This window comes from Crocodylus porosus, unplaced genomic scaffold (assembly GCF_001723895.1).
Source record: "Crocodylus porosus isolate Cpor-Errol unplaced genomic scaffold, CroPor_comp1, whole genome shotgun sequence".
NCBI classification, from domain to species: Eukaryota; Metazoa; Chordata; order Crocodylia; family Crocodylidae; genus Crocodylus; species Crocodylus porosus.
Genome location: NW_017728906.1, coordinates 95,148,449 through 95,164,045, shown reverse-complemented (window position 1 = coordinate 95,164,045; position 15,597 = coordinate 95,148,449). Strand labels below are relative to the sequence as shown.

The window sequence follows — 15,597 nt, the reverse complement described above, 5'->3', positions numbered from 1 at the left end:
GCTGAGGGGGGATCTTGTGGCCTGTTATAAACTAGTCAGTGGGGATCAGCAGGCATTGGGGGAGTCACGGTTCCCCCGAGCACCGCCAGGAGTGACCAGGAATAATGGTCACAAGCTGGCAGAGGGTAGGTTTAGGTTGGATATCAGGAGGCGCGACTTCACCATCAGGGCGGCTAGGGTCTGGAACCAGCTTCCAAGAGAAGTGGTCATTTGACCCCAGTACTCTTTCCTGACATGGCAGGGGGTCGGACTAGATGATCTGCTCAGGTCCCTTCTGACCCTAGAAACTATGAAATCACTGGGATTTATTTGTGAACTAAGATCTGGGTACTGCAGGTGTTCTGGGTACTGCAAGTGATCTAGGTGTATTCAAGCACATGCAGAATTTCACTCTAGTGAGTTGTCCCACTGAAGCCAATAGGACTAGTAACATGTAAAATTTGGCTTATTCAGTACGTAAGCATTTTTAGAAGTAGGCCTAAACTACCATTTGATATAAATAATGGTGTCTGAATGATGATGATAAGTGGGGAGCAGACACTTTTCATTTTGTCTTTTATATTTCATATATTTCAATCAGATCTTTTTCTTCGTGAACTTAAATTTCAGAATTTGAAGAAATCACCATGGTCTGGTTGATTATAGGCACTGGTAATTAGTTTCTGTCAAATTCTAATGTCTGATACTAGCATTTTGATAACCAGTGCAGCAGCAGATACTGCTCCTTCTTTATTTTCTTGAGATTGCCCCACATGATTTTAATCAATAGGGTGAAAGTCTGCTCTCATAAACCATATTTCCTTGTATACAACACACACCCAAAGTTAGTCCCCCCAAATTGGAGTGTGTATTAAGCAGGTAAGATGATCTTCTGTCTGGAATAGAAGCATCCTGTGCTTGGATTCTTGCTATGCCCAGAGTGCATCTACATATACATTTAACACACTTTTCCTGATGTGAATTAAATTTAGAACCTCCAATATGAGGTACAAAATAAATGCTCATTAGGCTGACCTAATGCGCAGTAGCAAAAGCGCATGCTCTTTTAGTGATGCTTAATATGCAGTAGCCTATTTTGCTGTGCATTAGTGTATTTGCGCATGCAAAAAACTAGAACTCTTGGTTCCAAAATGATCTTCTATTAGACCCACTAGAAAATGCCAAGAAAATTGTCCTTTTCTGCAAGCTTTCGGGATCAAAGTCCCTTTGTGAGGCTCTGGGAAAAGTGTAGATGGTACAAGGTGGTAAAAAGTCCCCCTAGGTAGGAAATAAACTTCATTTTTGCACAGAGGGAGCTGAAGATGGAAGGCTGTCCTTCTGGGTCCATGAGAGTGTCTTTGTGAGCTGTGTTGAGTAGCTCTTTGATGTGTTGATCAGGTAGAATTCCTTCCCTGGAGGTGTCAGATGGCAGGCAGGGAGGTAAGCCCTCCCCCCCTCTCCAAAACCCCTTCCTTGTTGTTCTGCAATGAAGTTTAAAATCCAAAATCGGCATCTTCCATGTTTCAGGGGTGTACTTGGTAGTTGTGTTTATTTCCTACCTATGGGGATTTTTTACCATCTTGTACCATCTACACTTTTTCTAGAGCCTGACAAAGGGACTTTGATCCCGAAAGCTTGCAGGAAAGGACAATTTGCTTGCCATTTTCCAGTTGGTCTAATAAAAGGTATCATTTTGGAACCAAGAATTCTAGTTTTTAGTTATGTGTTTTTGTCTCAGACCAACATGGCTACCAAGTGAACCCCTGAGTGTATTTGCAGTTTTTTATGTAATGTTTTAATGTGCAGTAAAATAGGATACTGTGCATTAAAGTGCACATGTAGACATGTTCATAGAGTGCAGCAGCTGCTGTATTACTATTTGAATGAGCTGCTGTATTTATTGGTTTATTGTTCTTTACCGAGAGGAGTTAGTGGTAGTCTCTTTTTTTAATGATCTTGATATTCCACTAACCAGACTAACCTTTGTTAGGGCAACTTTGCCTTCAGCTGTTTGCTGCAGGGAGGGGGGGGGTCTTCCCCTCCTACTTCAGTTTTGGTGACTCTTTAGCTCAGCTGTTCTCAACCTTTGGTAGATTCCAAAGCTGCTGCTTTGGTAGATTCAAGGTGCCCCTCAGAGCGTGACAGCTCTTTGTCAACTCTTGTCTCTTGACTACGGAAAAAATAATAAGATTTTCTGTTGCAGAGAACTCTGAAAGATCACAACTATAGATTCATATTTGAAATTTGGGGGTTTCATCTTGTGAATTGGGTGTGCATACTTACCAGTGCTAGCACTGCAGGGCACCCCTGAAAGTATCTCATGGTGCTGCAGTGCCATGGCACCCTGCTTGTGAATCACTGCTTTAGCTTATTTCACAGAAGTCCACCTATGCAGGGCAGTCTTAGCAGCAGTTTGGGTTTCATCCTTAGCGAAGTAGAAAAGAAGGGTGAATTTGGCTCGATGGAGCCATAGCTCTGGAAAGATCGTTTTTCCTTTGCTCTTCAGAAGCAAGATGAGGCTTCTGCTCCAGGGCGGGTCATAGGCCAGATAATACAGGGTAACTGACTTCCCCATGTCACAGCGAATGATGCCCGAGGGAGCAGAGCACATCCACTAGCCAGAGACCTGCTCTTCCCTCAGATTGAAATGGGGTCCTGGTCGACACCCTGTGAAGCTTATCTGGGCACAAGACCCAGAGGTAGAAGAGGGCTCGTATCCTTTGAGCATCTGCCAAAACACTGCCCGTTTGCCTCCGGCTTTCAGCCTGGGGTGCCCGGGGCTCTGGCGAAAGGGAGCGTGTCCGGCCGGGCCGGTCGCTCTCAACTTCGAGCCGTGGGTTGGGGGTGGCCCCCCAGGCCGGGGTCACCGCCATCTTAGCCCGGCGGGGCTCCCGGGCAGTTGCGCTGCCGCCTGCCGGGGTCCGACTGCCGCGCGCACCGGGCGGTTGGGGGGGGAGGGGTGGGGGGTCCAAGGTACCACAGCCCCGCGCACCGTTCCCTGCCGCAGGGGGAGGGGAGCGGGGCCCCACCTCTTGTTCCCTGACGTCACTTCCGGGCGCCCCCCATGTTTACTTCCCGGGTCAGCCCGAGAGGGAAGCAGCTACTGCTGCTGCTGCTGCCAGCGGAGGAGCCGGGTCCGGGCCGGGGCTGCCACTGTGTCCCGTCCCACGCTGAAGTGGCCGCTTGTGTTGCAGGTGTACCCGGAGCCGCGCACCGAGACCGAGTGTCTGAGCAACATCCGCGAGTTCCTGCGGGGCTGCGGCGCCTCCCTCCGCCTCGAGGTGAGTAAGTGAGCGGGTGAGGGGGGAAGGCGGGGGCTGGAGTGAGCCGGGCGGGGAAGGTGCTGGTGCCCTCGACCCCCCCGCCTCCCTTAACCTCCCTTTGCTCCAGGCTGGCAGGGAGGGAGTCCTGCCAGCTACTTCGAGGCTGGGCTGTCTCTTGAGGCTGGGCTGGTGGGGGAGCTTGGCCCTGCCTGTTGTATGGGTACAGGGGAGGGTGCCAAGCTTGGGAGTTGTGCCTGTTCCCTTGTTCAGGATGGGGAGGCTGTTTTTTGCATGTGGCTAAGGGACTTGGCTAAGTGCCTCCCCCCATATGGCTTCTCTGCAGGAGGCAGGGCAGAGCAGCTCCCTTTCTCTCACCTCCCAGGCCAGTGATTCTCAACCTGTGGGTCATGACCGAAAAGTGAGTTGGAAGAACATGTGAAAGGGCCCTGAATAAACTTATAAAATGGATTATCCTATACAGGGGAAAAATGTGGGAAGCCACAGGTTTTCCCTTGCAGGCTGGCAGAACTCCAGCCTGTGAGGAGCTGCTTGGGGTGGGGCCCCCATGCACCACAGTCTGGGGGCAGGGGCCAGTGGGTCAGGAGTGAGGGGCACTGGATCAGGACTGGCCATTAATGTTTACAAGTGGGTCCTGCTACAAAAAAGGTTGAGAACTGCTGTCCAGGGCTATGTGGCTTGGAGAGGCACAGGTTTTGCTGTGCCTCTGATTTTTATCTTCAAAGGTGCCATTGGGCCCTGCCTCCCTCCTGCCTTCAGGCTTGTGCAGTTTTGATACCGTCTTCCTCAAGCAATGTTTAACCTCTCGTATTTGTGTGATGTTGTCACCCGCCCATGTCTCCTAGTGACAGAAGCCGGCTCTGGCAATGAAGTAAATCTGTCATATCCCTTTTTGTAGTTTCTCTCGGAGAAGTCTCTGCAAGGCTTGGGGCTTTAATACACTGTAGAGTTGCAGGATGCGTCTAGGCCACAGTCCTGGTGCTCCTAGGTCATGCATATGCCATGAATATGCACTCGGGTTCCTTGAGTACTAAGGTATGAGACATCGCTTTTGTAAGTCTTCCAGCACCATTCTTTCTTTTTACTGTCTAAGAAGGGTATTAGCACATCTTACCTGAGGCGTTGCCTGTTATCTTCTGCTTTGTATGTTTGTATCTGATTAAGGCAAGTAGGTGTCTATTTAAATTTTCAGTGGTGGATGTGTTGACAAGCATTGGTATGGTTCAGATGATGGGAAAACAAGGGTAAAGAAAGAAGCTAAAGGAAAATGGAGAAAATAGAACCTCATATATCTTAATTTAGTAGGAGTTGCATGGGTTAAGAATGGTGCCAGAAGGAAAGCAAAAAATAGCTATTAAAAACCCCAAACAAAACAAACCTACATATGCTTCTCTGCAGGGAAAGGTTGCAGATTCATTATGAAGGGAGCTTGCAGCTTTTTTGGAGATGGGTATCAGAGCTTTCAAGCACGACAGGTTGGGAGTAGACATACTGAAGACTTTGCCAGTTCAATTTGTCTCCCACAGTTTCAGGAAGGCTTTACCAGACCACCTGCTTTGTGTGATGAAATAGCAAAACAAAACAACCTAAAAGGGATCTTTTTATTAACTCTTAACTGGGTCCCGAGGGCTTTGCAGCAGGATTCCTGGAACACCTCCTCCCCCCTCCCCCCCCTTTGTTCCTATCCTAGATTGAGGTAGCTGGCTATAGTAGCTTCCAGTATAGGTTTGATCAGGTTTCTTGCAGGACTAGGTCACATGCCACCTGAAGAAGAGACCCTGGCAGAAAAGAGCACCAAAATGCCAGGGCCAAAGGGGACCTTGTCCATGCTGAGATCTGGCCATACCACGCTGGCTAGACGAGCAGTACATGTGAGATTCCATGGGTTTGCTGTATCCCATTACAGGTCCCTCTTTGTGGAGAAGGGGGAGAGCAGTCAGACAGCAAAGCAAAGCAAGCTGACTTAGTAAGTGGTCTCTGCTCCCTTAACTTACTCTGGACTTCTCACCTGGTTCCTTGAACAAGATGCATACTTGCCTTTATGAAACATTGCATTGGTCACTGGGATTCTATGAGATGATGTGGCTATGCCATGCTTTTGCTTATGTAACATACGAGATTTCATCATGTACCACATGTACCATTTAAAAAGTTGTTGGATTTTGGAGTGTGCACAAATAAGAAATATGGTAAGAGTAGCTTCTGCTGTTTATCGCCAAAAGTAAAATCTGCACAGAATCCACAGGGAGCAGAACAACGAGGAGTCTTGGCTTCCTACTTGCTGCTGCTACTCACTTACAAGGTGTGACCTACCTTCCCCCTCCCCAAATTTTGCCTTTCTAGATAAGGTATGTATCTTATTCTGGGGTTCATTTTAGGTGAGACAATGTAGTTGGTGTTTTGTTTTTTTTTTTCCCACTTGCTCTCAGGTTTTGTGAGACCATAAGTTTTCTCCATATGAAGTCTTCTCCTCTATCCACTAGCAATGGAGGCGGCATATGTAAAGTTTAAGGAACCAAAACAGAAATCCTCTGAAAAGAACGAACTCTTCAAGTGTGTTGCTTATTTCTGTAGCAAAGGTGTGGGTGTACCTGAGTTTACTGTGTGCTGCTGCTTCACTTATTGTGGAAAATATTATGAACATACTGCTTTATCTTTTAAAGGCTTTCTTAAAGTGTTTGTTCAATGTTATATTTAAGGTTGCAGAAGGTTTATTATACCCATTCCCATTTCTGATCATCAGAGCTGCTTCTTGGAAAGGGCCTGTGAAAGGAGACACTGTACAGACCAGGTTTGATGCTGAAAAAATGGAGTCAGTGGCACTGCCAGGACCCATATACCTGCATCCAGTTGATATTGTATACACAGATGTAGACACGGCCTTCTCAGAAGCACAGTTGTCAGATGGCAGGATTAAAAATGGTGTGGTCACAAAACCACCATTTGTTTAGCACTTGGATGTTTGATGTATCTGACTGGAACGCTTTGCTTGTACCATCCTTGTCTTGTGATTCTGGACGGAATTGTAGCATGGAAGGGATCTCAAGGGTCATCTGATTCAATCTCGTGCACAAATATAGGTTTTGCTATTCCTGCACTTAATCTTCACTGGAGTCTTTCAGAGAGATTCTGCAACTTCCCTGGCAGCTTCTTCTCTGGTCTTAATGTTTTTACAGTTAAGGTTTTCCTGTGACTTGCTCTAAATGTCTTTTGCTGTAGTTTTTAAACCCAGTGACATCTGTTCTGCCTCTTTGTGGCAAGGGAGAGCAGTCTTTCTTCATTTTCTTTATGATGGCATTTCATGTGCGTTCTGAGATGTTGGGTTTTTGTTTTTTTTTTTTTTTTAATAGTTCCAGGAACCATCCTCTCAGCAACTCCCTCATCACAGTGATAAGTGTTACTTAAAAGGCCACAGTATGTCAGAAATGAAAAGCATGAGTGGAGAAATATGCCAATTTAAGGAACAGAGAAGGTTATTTAGGGAACAGTTTCATCCAAGTTCGTTGATTTGATTATGAAGGTGGATTCTTCACTGTCTGAAGCATAGGGAAAGCTGATATATTCCAAGAGCTGTATGTAGGTCCAGTCCTGATTTTGTCCATGGTGTACCAGTAAAGACTTTTTGTCAAGTTAAGAAACCTTCAGCCAAGCTGTGAGCATCTTTTGCCTTTGTCCAGCAACAGAAAACAAAAGCTGGCTGCGTAGCAAAAGGGCAGATTTTGCAGTCTGGTGTCTTCAGGTAAAAGAATTGGGAGTGAATTCCTTACTTCTGAGGATGTTTGCATCCAGGATCCAGCACAAATATCGAAGTCTTATTCCAAATGAAGCCATTGTTTTTTCCATGGCCAAAAACAGGCCATTCTTTTTTGTTCAAAATATTCTCTGGTATCAAAAAAAGTGAACTGGATACCTTGCATTATTCAAATATGTCCTGGCTCATGGGTAATTTATGCAGCAATCGCCATTTGGTTAGTCCTCCCCTAGGAGGACTCTACTCCGCACAGAATTTTGGTCCTCAAATCTCAGAAAAATGAAATATAGTTGTATGATATTAGCACAGGGTGGGCAAAGTCCAGCCCATGGGCTGGCAACCAGACTCCATTTCCCAGCAGCCCCTGCCCATATGGCTGGGGTTGGTCTCCATGGTGACCTCAGCTGTACATGTGCTGTGATAGCACAAGGCTAGGTGTGCCATGGAGACCAGCCTCAGCCATGCTGGCATGGGGCAGGGCAGGGGACTGTTCTGGAGCCCCTGGGATCTTACAGTGGGGGCAGCTTGGTCCAAGGCCAGGGAAGAGCTGTGATCTGTGGCCTGCATGCTCCAGACAGGGAAAGCAACTAAACTGTCTTTTTTTCTAAAACTAAAAATCTTTACATGGAGCTACCATGTGTTTACAGCTTGCACTGGCTGTACATCTCGGGAATAGTTAGAGCTGACAGAAGTTCCCTATATTTTGGAGATGTGGTATATTCCTTTCCTATTTCTTTTTCACATCTGGGAATCACTGTATTCCAATATTCACAGTTATTTGTGTAACATAAAACATAGATTTGCGGCTCTGACTGAGTAGGTGAACAAAATATACAGATCGAGAGACTAATGAAACATGACACTTTAGAATGTGAACCTTAGTGAAAAGCCTGATAACATGGTCATGCAGCCAAACTACACCTCTCTGTTGCACATGATCTTTCACATCAGGAGGCTCTATTTGAAATGCACCAATGTAGTACATTGTTCTTGGAGCCAAAAAAAAGTTGTTATTTTTTCATTATTATCTATGATAGATGCTGCAGAGCAAGAAAGAAAAAAACAACTCAACTGGGTGCTGCATTCAGTGTTGATTCTGGGAGAGCCAAGCAGAACAGATTTAAAATTTCTTGCAATTGGATTTGTTTTAGGACTTAAAAGCATGTAAATTGTTAGTATCAGTTTACCTTCAAAAGATGTACAGTGCTGTTAGGTGTCAAAAAAGACATTTATCTTCAAATCAAGCTCCTTGTCAGAGATTCTAACCTAGCTTTCTGTTAAAGATGAAAGTTCTAAGAATGTTCATGATGAGGTATCAACAAGATGCTTACAAGCTAGAAAATCGATAGTGGTCCAAGGTGTACAAACATCAAGATCTTTACTTCAAGCATTCAAAAAACGAATGTGTTTTGCCTTTGCATTGACTGGATCCTTCCAACCTAATGGCACTTAGGACTATATCTGACAAGCCGAGCCTTTCAAAATGTTACAACTGCATCTGAATATTCCATTTGTATTGGATTCCCTCTATTGCAGGGGTGGACAAAATGGCAAATCCGGACAGTGGCCTACTCATTGATTATGCAGAAACACCCATAATATGTTTTGGAACTTGTGGTAGAGGTAACTATCTTTTATTAGAGCAACTAGATTTTTCACACACACAAAAAAAAAAGTTCTTTCTGCAAAAAAAAATCCTTTAAATACATTTTTTTTGCAATCTAATTTCTCTAATAAAAGATATTATCTCTACCATGAGTTAAGGTTCCTTTTGCATCTAGAGCAATATGGGTACAACCTGGATACCTGACGCAATGTCTCCTCATTCATGCTTTGTTTTCCTTGTTCTTGTATACACTACCATTGGACATTGCATGGTAATAGTTGTCTTTGCCTGGTAGGTTTAGTTCTTGGCCTATTACTTTCTGCTAAAATTTGCAACACTGTGTGTGTATAGGATGTAAATCTTAATCTTCTTTTCTTTTCCATGTAGATTCATAGTCAAATCAGTAGGATTTTGTATAAGACTTAATTGTGTGGTCATGGATCTGTTTGGGTAATCCTAATCCTAATACTGTATCTTTTGTACAGTTTAACTATGAATTGCATTGAAGCCAGGATTAATGATGTAGTACTAACTGCAGTTGTGAATTAAAGTGCAGTGTGAGAGAACTTAAATTCAGCAAAAACTTGACTAATTTTTCTTTTCTGACAAAAACTATGCCTGAGTGGTGTTTATGCAGGTGATTGAATTCCTGTAGAAAAAATGGCTTGCACCTGAAATAGGTTCAAGGCTACATAGAAGGAAAATATATATTGTGCAGGCTGCTTTTTTTGTTTGTTTATGATGATTTCACCTGGATCTTAGGACATTTTTCTTGGGATTTTGGAGTAAAACAGCTACTGAAAGCTACTATGAAAATGACATATCTGGTAGTCCATTGTTTTTTATCCCTTGGGAAACATGAGAGTGAACAGAGCACAGTAATTCTATTTTTATTTTATTTTACTTTAATCTTCTGCCTACGTCAGCCTGATATCGGATCGGCACTGATTATAAAGAAAATAGATTGTATTGGAAATCGGCCTGATGTAGCTGATTTTTTTTTTTTTTTAATTTTTGGCTGATTAAATGCCCGTGCATGCGCACAGTGAAGTGAGCCAGGAAGAGCCTTGCACAGCTCTAGCCCCAGCCCACCCTGCCCCATGCAGATCCCAGGGCACATGTCCCCCGCCCCCCATGCCCTCCTGGATGAGCAGTGGGAGCCGCCCCAGCTCCATTCCTCTCTCCCTGCAGGGGCTTTGATCTATACCTCCCCATGCTCCTTCCCTCTCCCCTCCCCCCCTTCCCTTCCACCACACCAGACTTGCTAGCTGGAGGCAGCTGTATTGGAACTTGGATCGGTATTGCCGATATGCCTCCTTAAATATCGGCTATCAGTATCGACCCCCAAGATCTCTATTGATGCACCCCTACTTCTGCCTGCAGGTAACTTTCAGAGTGGGTTTGTGTGGCACCTTTTTGTGGGGCACAAGTAAGGTTGTTAACTAAAATGTGTTGATGATTTATATAGTCAAAAGTGAATAATCTTTTAAAATATTTTAAGAAACATTGTTAAATTTTAATGGTATATGTCATGTGCAGTTGAGCACCTAGATAGTCAAAACTAAGCTTTAATTTTAAAAGGAGACTGTAATGTTTTGCCTTAGTAAATTTCCTTCTTGTGCTGAGATGTTCCATCTGACACTGGTTGGTTATGTTGGTAGCTCTTTGTACTGTAACAGATCCTGCCTTTAGGAAAAAGCATGTACAAGTTTTGTTCAATATTGATAGCTTCCTAAGATATTTCTTTAAAATATAATATTACTATTTTATACCTTAGGAGGTATGTTGAAAGATTCTAAGAGATGAGAAGGAATATCGGGGAAAGTTTCAGAACTCATTATATGGCTATAGGCAGCTGATTTTCAGTAACACCAAGCCATTGTCTCATCTAGCTTGTTAGATAATTTGAGAGTAGGTTGGAGATAAATTAAGATTTCCAGGGTTATGTCATAGTGATTTGGTAGTTAAAACTCTCTCTTCCAACTGGGACATTGTGCTGCTCTGACTGCCTTGTGGTTTACTCAGACTTAAGATCCTGAGTACTTGCCATTTAAAAAACAAAAAAAAAAAGGCAGAAAAGCTCTTATTTCCCCACCTTCTCCCCTTCAAATGTGGATGTTTGTGCTGGCTCATTGGTTATATATTGGTTCCTTAAACTTTGTCAGCCTTGGTCAAAACTTTCTCTTGTTCTAAATCTAATCACCTGCATGGTGTTGGTGTACACTTTTAAAGAGCCGTGTTTCATTTTAGGGGTGTTTGCATTTCAGTGGTGGGACAAGTGAACAAATTATTTAGAATCAGTTGTTAGCAAAATGATTTTAGATTCATCTGATGAAAAGTACCAAGGATTGAGCCAAGTCGCCTGTTCCAGTGTTACTCCTGTCACCAGTCCATGGTAAAGTCTGTACTAGTGGGACTTGGCAGATGGCAGAACGGCTTTCAGAAGAAAAAGAAGCTCTATAATAAAACGTGTTCCATATTTAGCTGAAGGACTTTCTGCTGGTATGTCTGCTGGCTAAACTTACTTCTTAATGACAGTGTCATGGAATATCAGAAAATAGGATAGTATGTACCTTATAGACTAACTTTATCAGAGATGTATACGTTTATTTAAGCAGTGGTTTGGTTCATCAGATGCTGTGAGGGGACAAGCTGAGCTTCTAAAAAGAAAGTGGTGATTAGAATACAAAGGTAGGAAGGGGGAGGGAAAAAGGGGCGTTGCTAGGAGAGGCAGGAGTGGGGTAAGAGAGAAAAAAAATAGAGCAGCTAACCCACTGAGGGACTTAAGACTTATAAAGTCTAATCCAGGTAATGGAATATGAATCCATAGTCTTGTTTTAGACCAGTGATGTTCAATCTTTTGTCCCCGTGAGCCAGATGAAGGGTGCATGGTTGGCCAATGGCTGGATTGGGCCCTAGATTGCCACTGTTCAGTCCTGTGTGTGTGTGATATCCAGCTTGGAGTGGGGGAGGGGCCTGCACTGTTTGCCTTGCCCTATGTATGGGGGATTGGATTCTGGGGTCTCTGCACCACTCCCATATGCTGAGATCAGGCCTAGTGCTGGCCTTTGCACCTGACCTACTTGCTCAGAGCCGTGGCCCATTGGGCTCCCTATGGACCCCCTTTTGGTTAAAACTTCACCAGAAAAATTCAACATATACCTTGCATGGAAAATGTCATCCCAAATGCTTTAAGTGTGGCGAAGTTCAAAGTGACTGACATTGATGGTTTTACAATGAGAAATGTTTGGTGGAGCTATTGGCCTTAAATCCCATTACTACTTTTATACACAGAGTTCTAAGCCCTCAATTTAGTTCTCTCTGTCCTAGAGTAAAGTTATACCACAAAATAAGATTAGCTGAAATTGGGCTTTTAAGATAATTTTAAACTCAAATGACTTCTGTTAACACATTGTCAAATTACATATTATTCAAGTCTGAGCCAGAAGCTTCTGTTCTGACTACCGTGAATTCTCTTTAGGCAATCTTATGTATGGTGTTTTGTAACAGTATCTAGTCTCAAGTAACTTTCAATTTGCTTGAAGTGCATCTGTGCTTGAAAGTCTACTCCTGATGATGACTTTTTATGTATGCCCTTGGCTTTGTGCATAATAAGGTGGGAATATCTGCCTGAGACTTAAAATGCCACTACGAAAATTTAAACAGGAAAAAAAAAGTAGTCACTAGAACACACAACTATTTCTTTCCTGCCACCCGTTCTGTTCTGATCCTCTTTCCAACCCTTTCTCCATGGCAGTCATTCAAGCCATGTTGGCTACAGAGGACCAACTCACAGGATTATCATAAAATTGTAGTTTATTAGATGGATGCAAAAGTCAGGTCACAAACATTGGGACTGACACATGCACACACGTGCAAGGTTATGAAACCTTAGGAACGCGTTTAAAATATATACCTATCCCCAAGCACTGGAGTCTGCTGTCAATGGCCAGTCGAGGCTTCTTTCAATGTGACATTGCTTCAAAAGGGGTCACTGGCTGGTCCTTCTGGCTGGTCAGGCAGGGTGCTGGTCAGGTCAAGGAGAGCACCATTGGGGGTTATTCTTTGCTGCCTCATCCCTCTCTGGCAGACTTTGGTGACACCCCAGTTTTCGGGCTTACCCAGTCCAGGGATCATTGACCTTGTGGGACATCCCCTTTGGTGGTTACTGGATGGCAGCTGTCAGCCCCAGGGATCATGTCCACAGGTACGTGCAGTCTTGGAAGTCCATTGATGAAGTTTGATTAATTCACTGCTGTGATGAATAGGGTTCTGGGGGCAGTTAATGTGGGGGGGGATGGTATTTAGTCCCAAGAGTCCGTCTTTGGCGTTGATTAGTTCAAACCGGGGCTTCTGTACCTTTTTAACAGTGAAGTTTCAGGGAGTTTCTGGCTCTGTATTGATCCTTTCCTCTCCTTAGTCTGTGGTTTCCTAGGTGTTAATTGCCTCTCAGTAACTTGTTATCCTGTCTAGCTGCTGTGTTACGCAATCAATTGAGATTCATTCAGGGGGCCCCCCGCTCCATACAGAGAATCCCCAGTTTGCTTCCCACCCTTGCTAACATGGTACAGCTTACTTTTAGACTTAAAGTTCATTTGTTACAAAGTTTAAAAAGCATAGAATATAAAACATAAAAGGGTGAAATGCCACGGCACATACAACAAATAAACCAAATACAATGGGGGGATGGAATGACATACTGATATAGAATACTATTTTATACCCATAAAAGCATCTACAAACTATATTTTATTACAAGTACACCTTATAGACTACAAAAATAATAATGATATAATAAAAGAAGAGGGAGGAAGGAAGACAGCAAAAGGGGCTTTTTGCTATATGGAGGGGCTTCACATTGGAGGAGGGGAAGGCAAAAGAAGGTTTCTTGCAACAGCTTGACCTTCCTTTTAAGATTAAGAAGCCACAGTGTTGGATATATGGGGAGCTTGTTTGAGCCTCAGATGCACTTTACCCCCCAACCTTCTTAAATCAAGGAAGATTCAGCTTGAATGCCTTACTTGACTGCAGATGTGGCAGTATGACATGTAGATGAAGTTAGTCTTGTTTGGAAAGGTCCCAAGTTATTTAGGGCTGGTTTTAAGTCCAACATCTTATTCTTCAGTAAACAGCCAGTGAAATCATGGTGTTCTGATGAGATGTGCTGTGTCACCAAGGAGCATTTGATAGGTGAGTTGATGCATTCTACACTAGCTGAAACTTTTGGATTGAGTTAAAGGGTAGCTTTAATGAAGGGAATATAGTAGTAAGCCAGTGTTGAATTGGTAAAGATTGTGGCCTGGAGGTTTATACGTGATGCAAGCTGTCACAGTCTCCTAGTCAGGTATAGATGGTAAAAAGCATTTCTGAACAATGTTGCTTTGTGTTCATCTAAAAATAGTTGGGATCCCAGCAACACACGTGGTCCAAAGGGCACATACATAGATCAGAGTTTGAGAAATATCTTATAAAATGTCATAACTATACTTATTTCATTCTGCCAGGGTGCTTTAAAGCTAATCAACTTAGCAAGACGGTATACTTTTAAGATGGTGTACTGCACGTGTATTACTCTGTCATAGGTATAACTTCAGACTGTGCCAGTTCTCATGGCTGGTAATTCTACATATCTTTTATTTGTGAAAAGCACATGTGCTTTGAAACACACTATGCCAAACAAGAGGCAGACAAGGTTCTTTGGGTAAATGTGATTATCTTTTACTAGCCAATTGCCCTTCAAGAGTAATGGGGGTGGGGGGAGGGGGTTGGGATGGAGTGCCAACCCAAGTACACCTGCTGCTGCCCTTGGCTCCCCCACCCCCGTCCAGTCCTTGGTGCGGCTTTGGAATCATGGCGGCGCTCCTGCATGCTTGGAACACTCTGGCTGATGGAAACAGCCAAGCGGAGTGTGAATAAAGCATTATAGATGGACAGACAGACTTAGGCTTTTATAATATTAGAATAATTAAACCATCTAAATAGTTGGAATAATTGTTCTGTGTAAGCTTAAGGTACAAATGTACTTCTTTAGCCTGGATAATCATGGTGATCTAATAAAAGATAATCACCCTGAAGAAGAGTGTTTGTACCTGAAAGCTTGCAAAGAACAATTATCCTAACTATTCAGTTGGTTTAATAAACGGTAATCACATTTACCCAATGAACCTTGTCGGTCTGTATTCTTAGATCAACATGGCTACAACCAATTCCCCCTATGCCAAACAAGTAATTTTAGTTTGTTTGTTGTTTGTTTTGTTTTGTTTTTTAAAGCCCAAACTTCTTTTTAATTTGTAGATCACCCTCCCATTTACTTTACTGGCCAGATTTTTAAGCTCTCTTGTGTTTTCAGTCTACAATGCATGTAGGTGTGTGTATTGTGCAAGTCAGAGATAGTTGCATGCATAACCACTTTATTGTGACTGTAAATAGCAGATTAAGTAGATTGTGGTATTTGAGCACATTCAGTTTTACTACTCGTCCTAGATACTTAAATTGGAGAAATTAGAAGAGACTTCTCTTCCCTATCTCTTTTTAAATTTCTATTTAAATCCTACATGTTACATCCTACACTGATTCCTTGGTTTGCTGTATTAGCTGTCCATAATGTTGTCTCCTTGTGTTGCTGTGCTTCCTGTCTGCTTTCTCAATGTGTTTTCTGTTCATTTATTTTTGATTACCTTGCATGTTGCTTCCCTCCACTCCATGGTGGTACTTTGCTACTTTCTGCTGATTTTTGGTCTTCCATCGGCAAGAAAACTACTTTTACATCATATAGTGAGTGGAGTAAGAGTACTATGTAGGGCAGAAATCGACAACATTTTCCTACCCTGGGCTGGAGCTTTTGACCCAGCCCCTGGTTGCGGCGCACAATACCTACTCACTGCCCCAAGCTGCCTGCACTTACTCTGACTCTAAATACCCAGTCCTTCTCCAGTGAATGTAGGCACAAACATGAGAGAGCAGGAGGGTGCTGTGGGTGG

The 15,597-nt window shown here is 43.4% G+C and overlaps 1 protein-coding gene across 3 annotated transcripts in view; it reads left to right on the top strand.

The window, feature by feature from the left end:
* Positions 1–15,597, top strand: part of ARHGEF7 (Rho guanine nucleotide exchange factor 7) — a 181,866-nt gene that overhangs the window by 23,669 nt on the left and 142,600 nt on the right. For all 3 annotated transcript variants that reach the window (XR_002099935.1, XM_019529651.1, XM_019529652.1), the window contains exon 2: positions 3,174–3,260. Coding sequence is in view for 2 of the 3 variants with exons in the window: in XM_019529651.1 (XP_019385196.1) it covers positions 3,174–3,260 (87 nt within the window). In the remaining variant the exon portion in view is untranslated. The remainder of the gene's footprint in view (positions 1–3,173; positions 3,261–15,597) is intronic.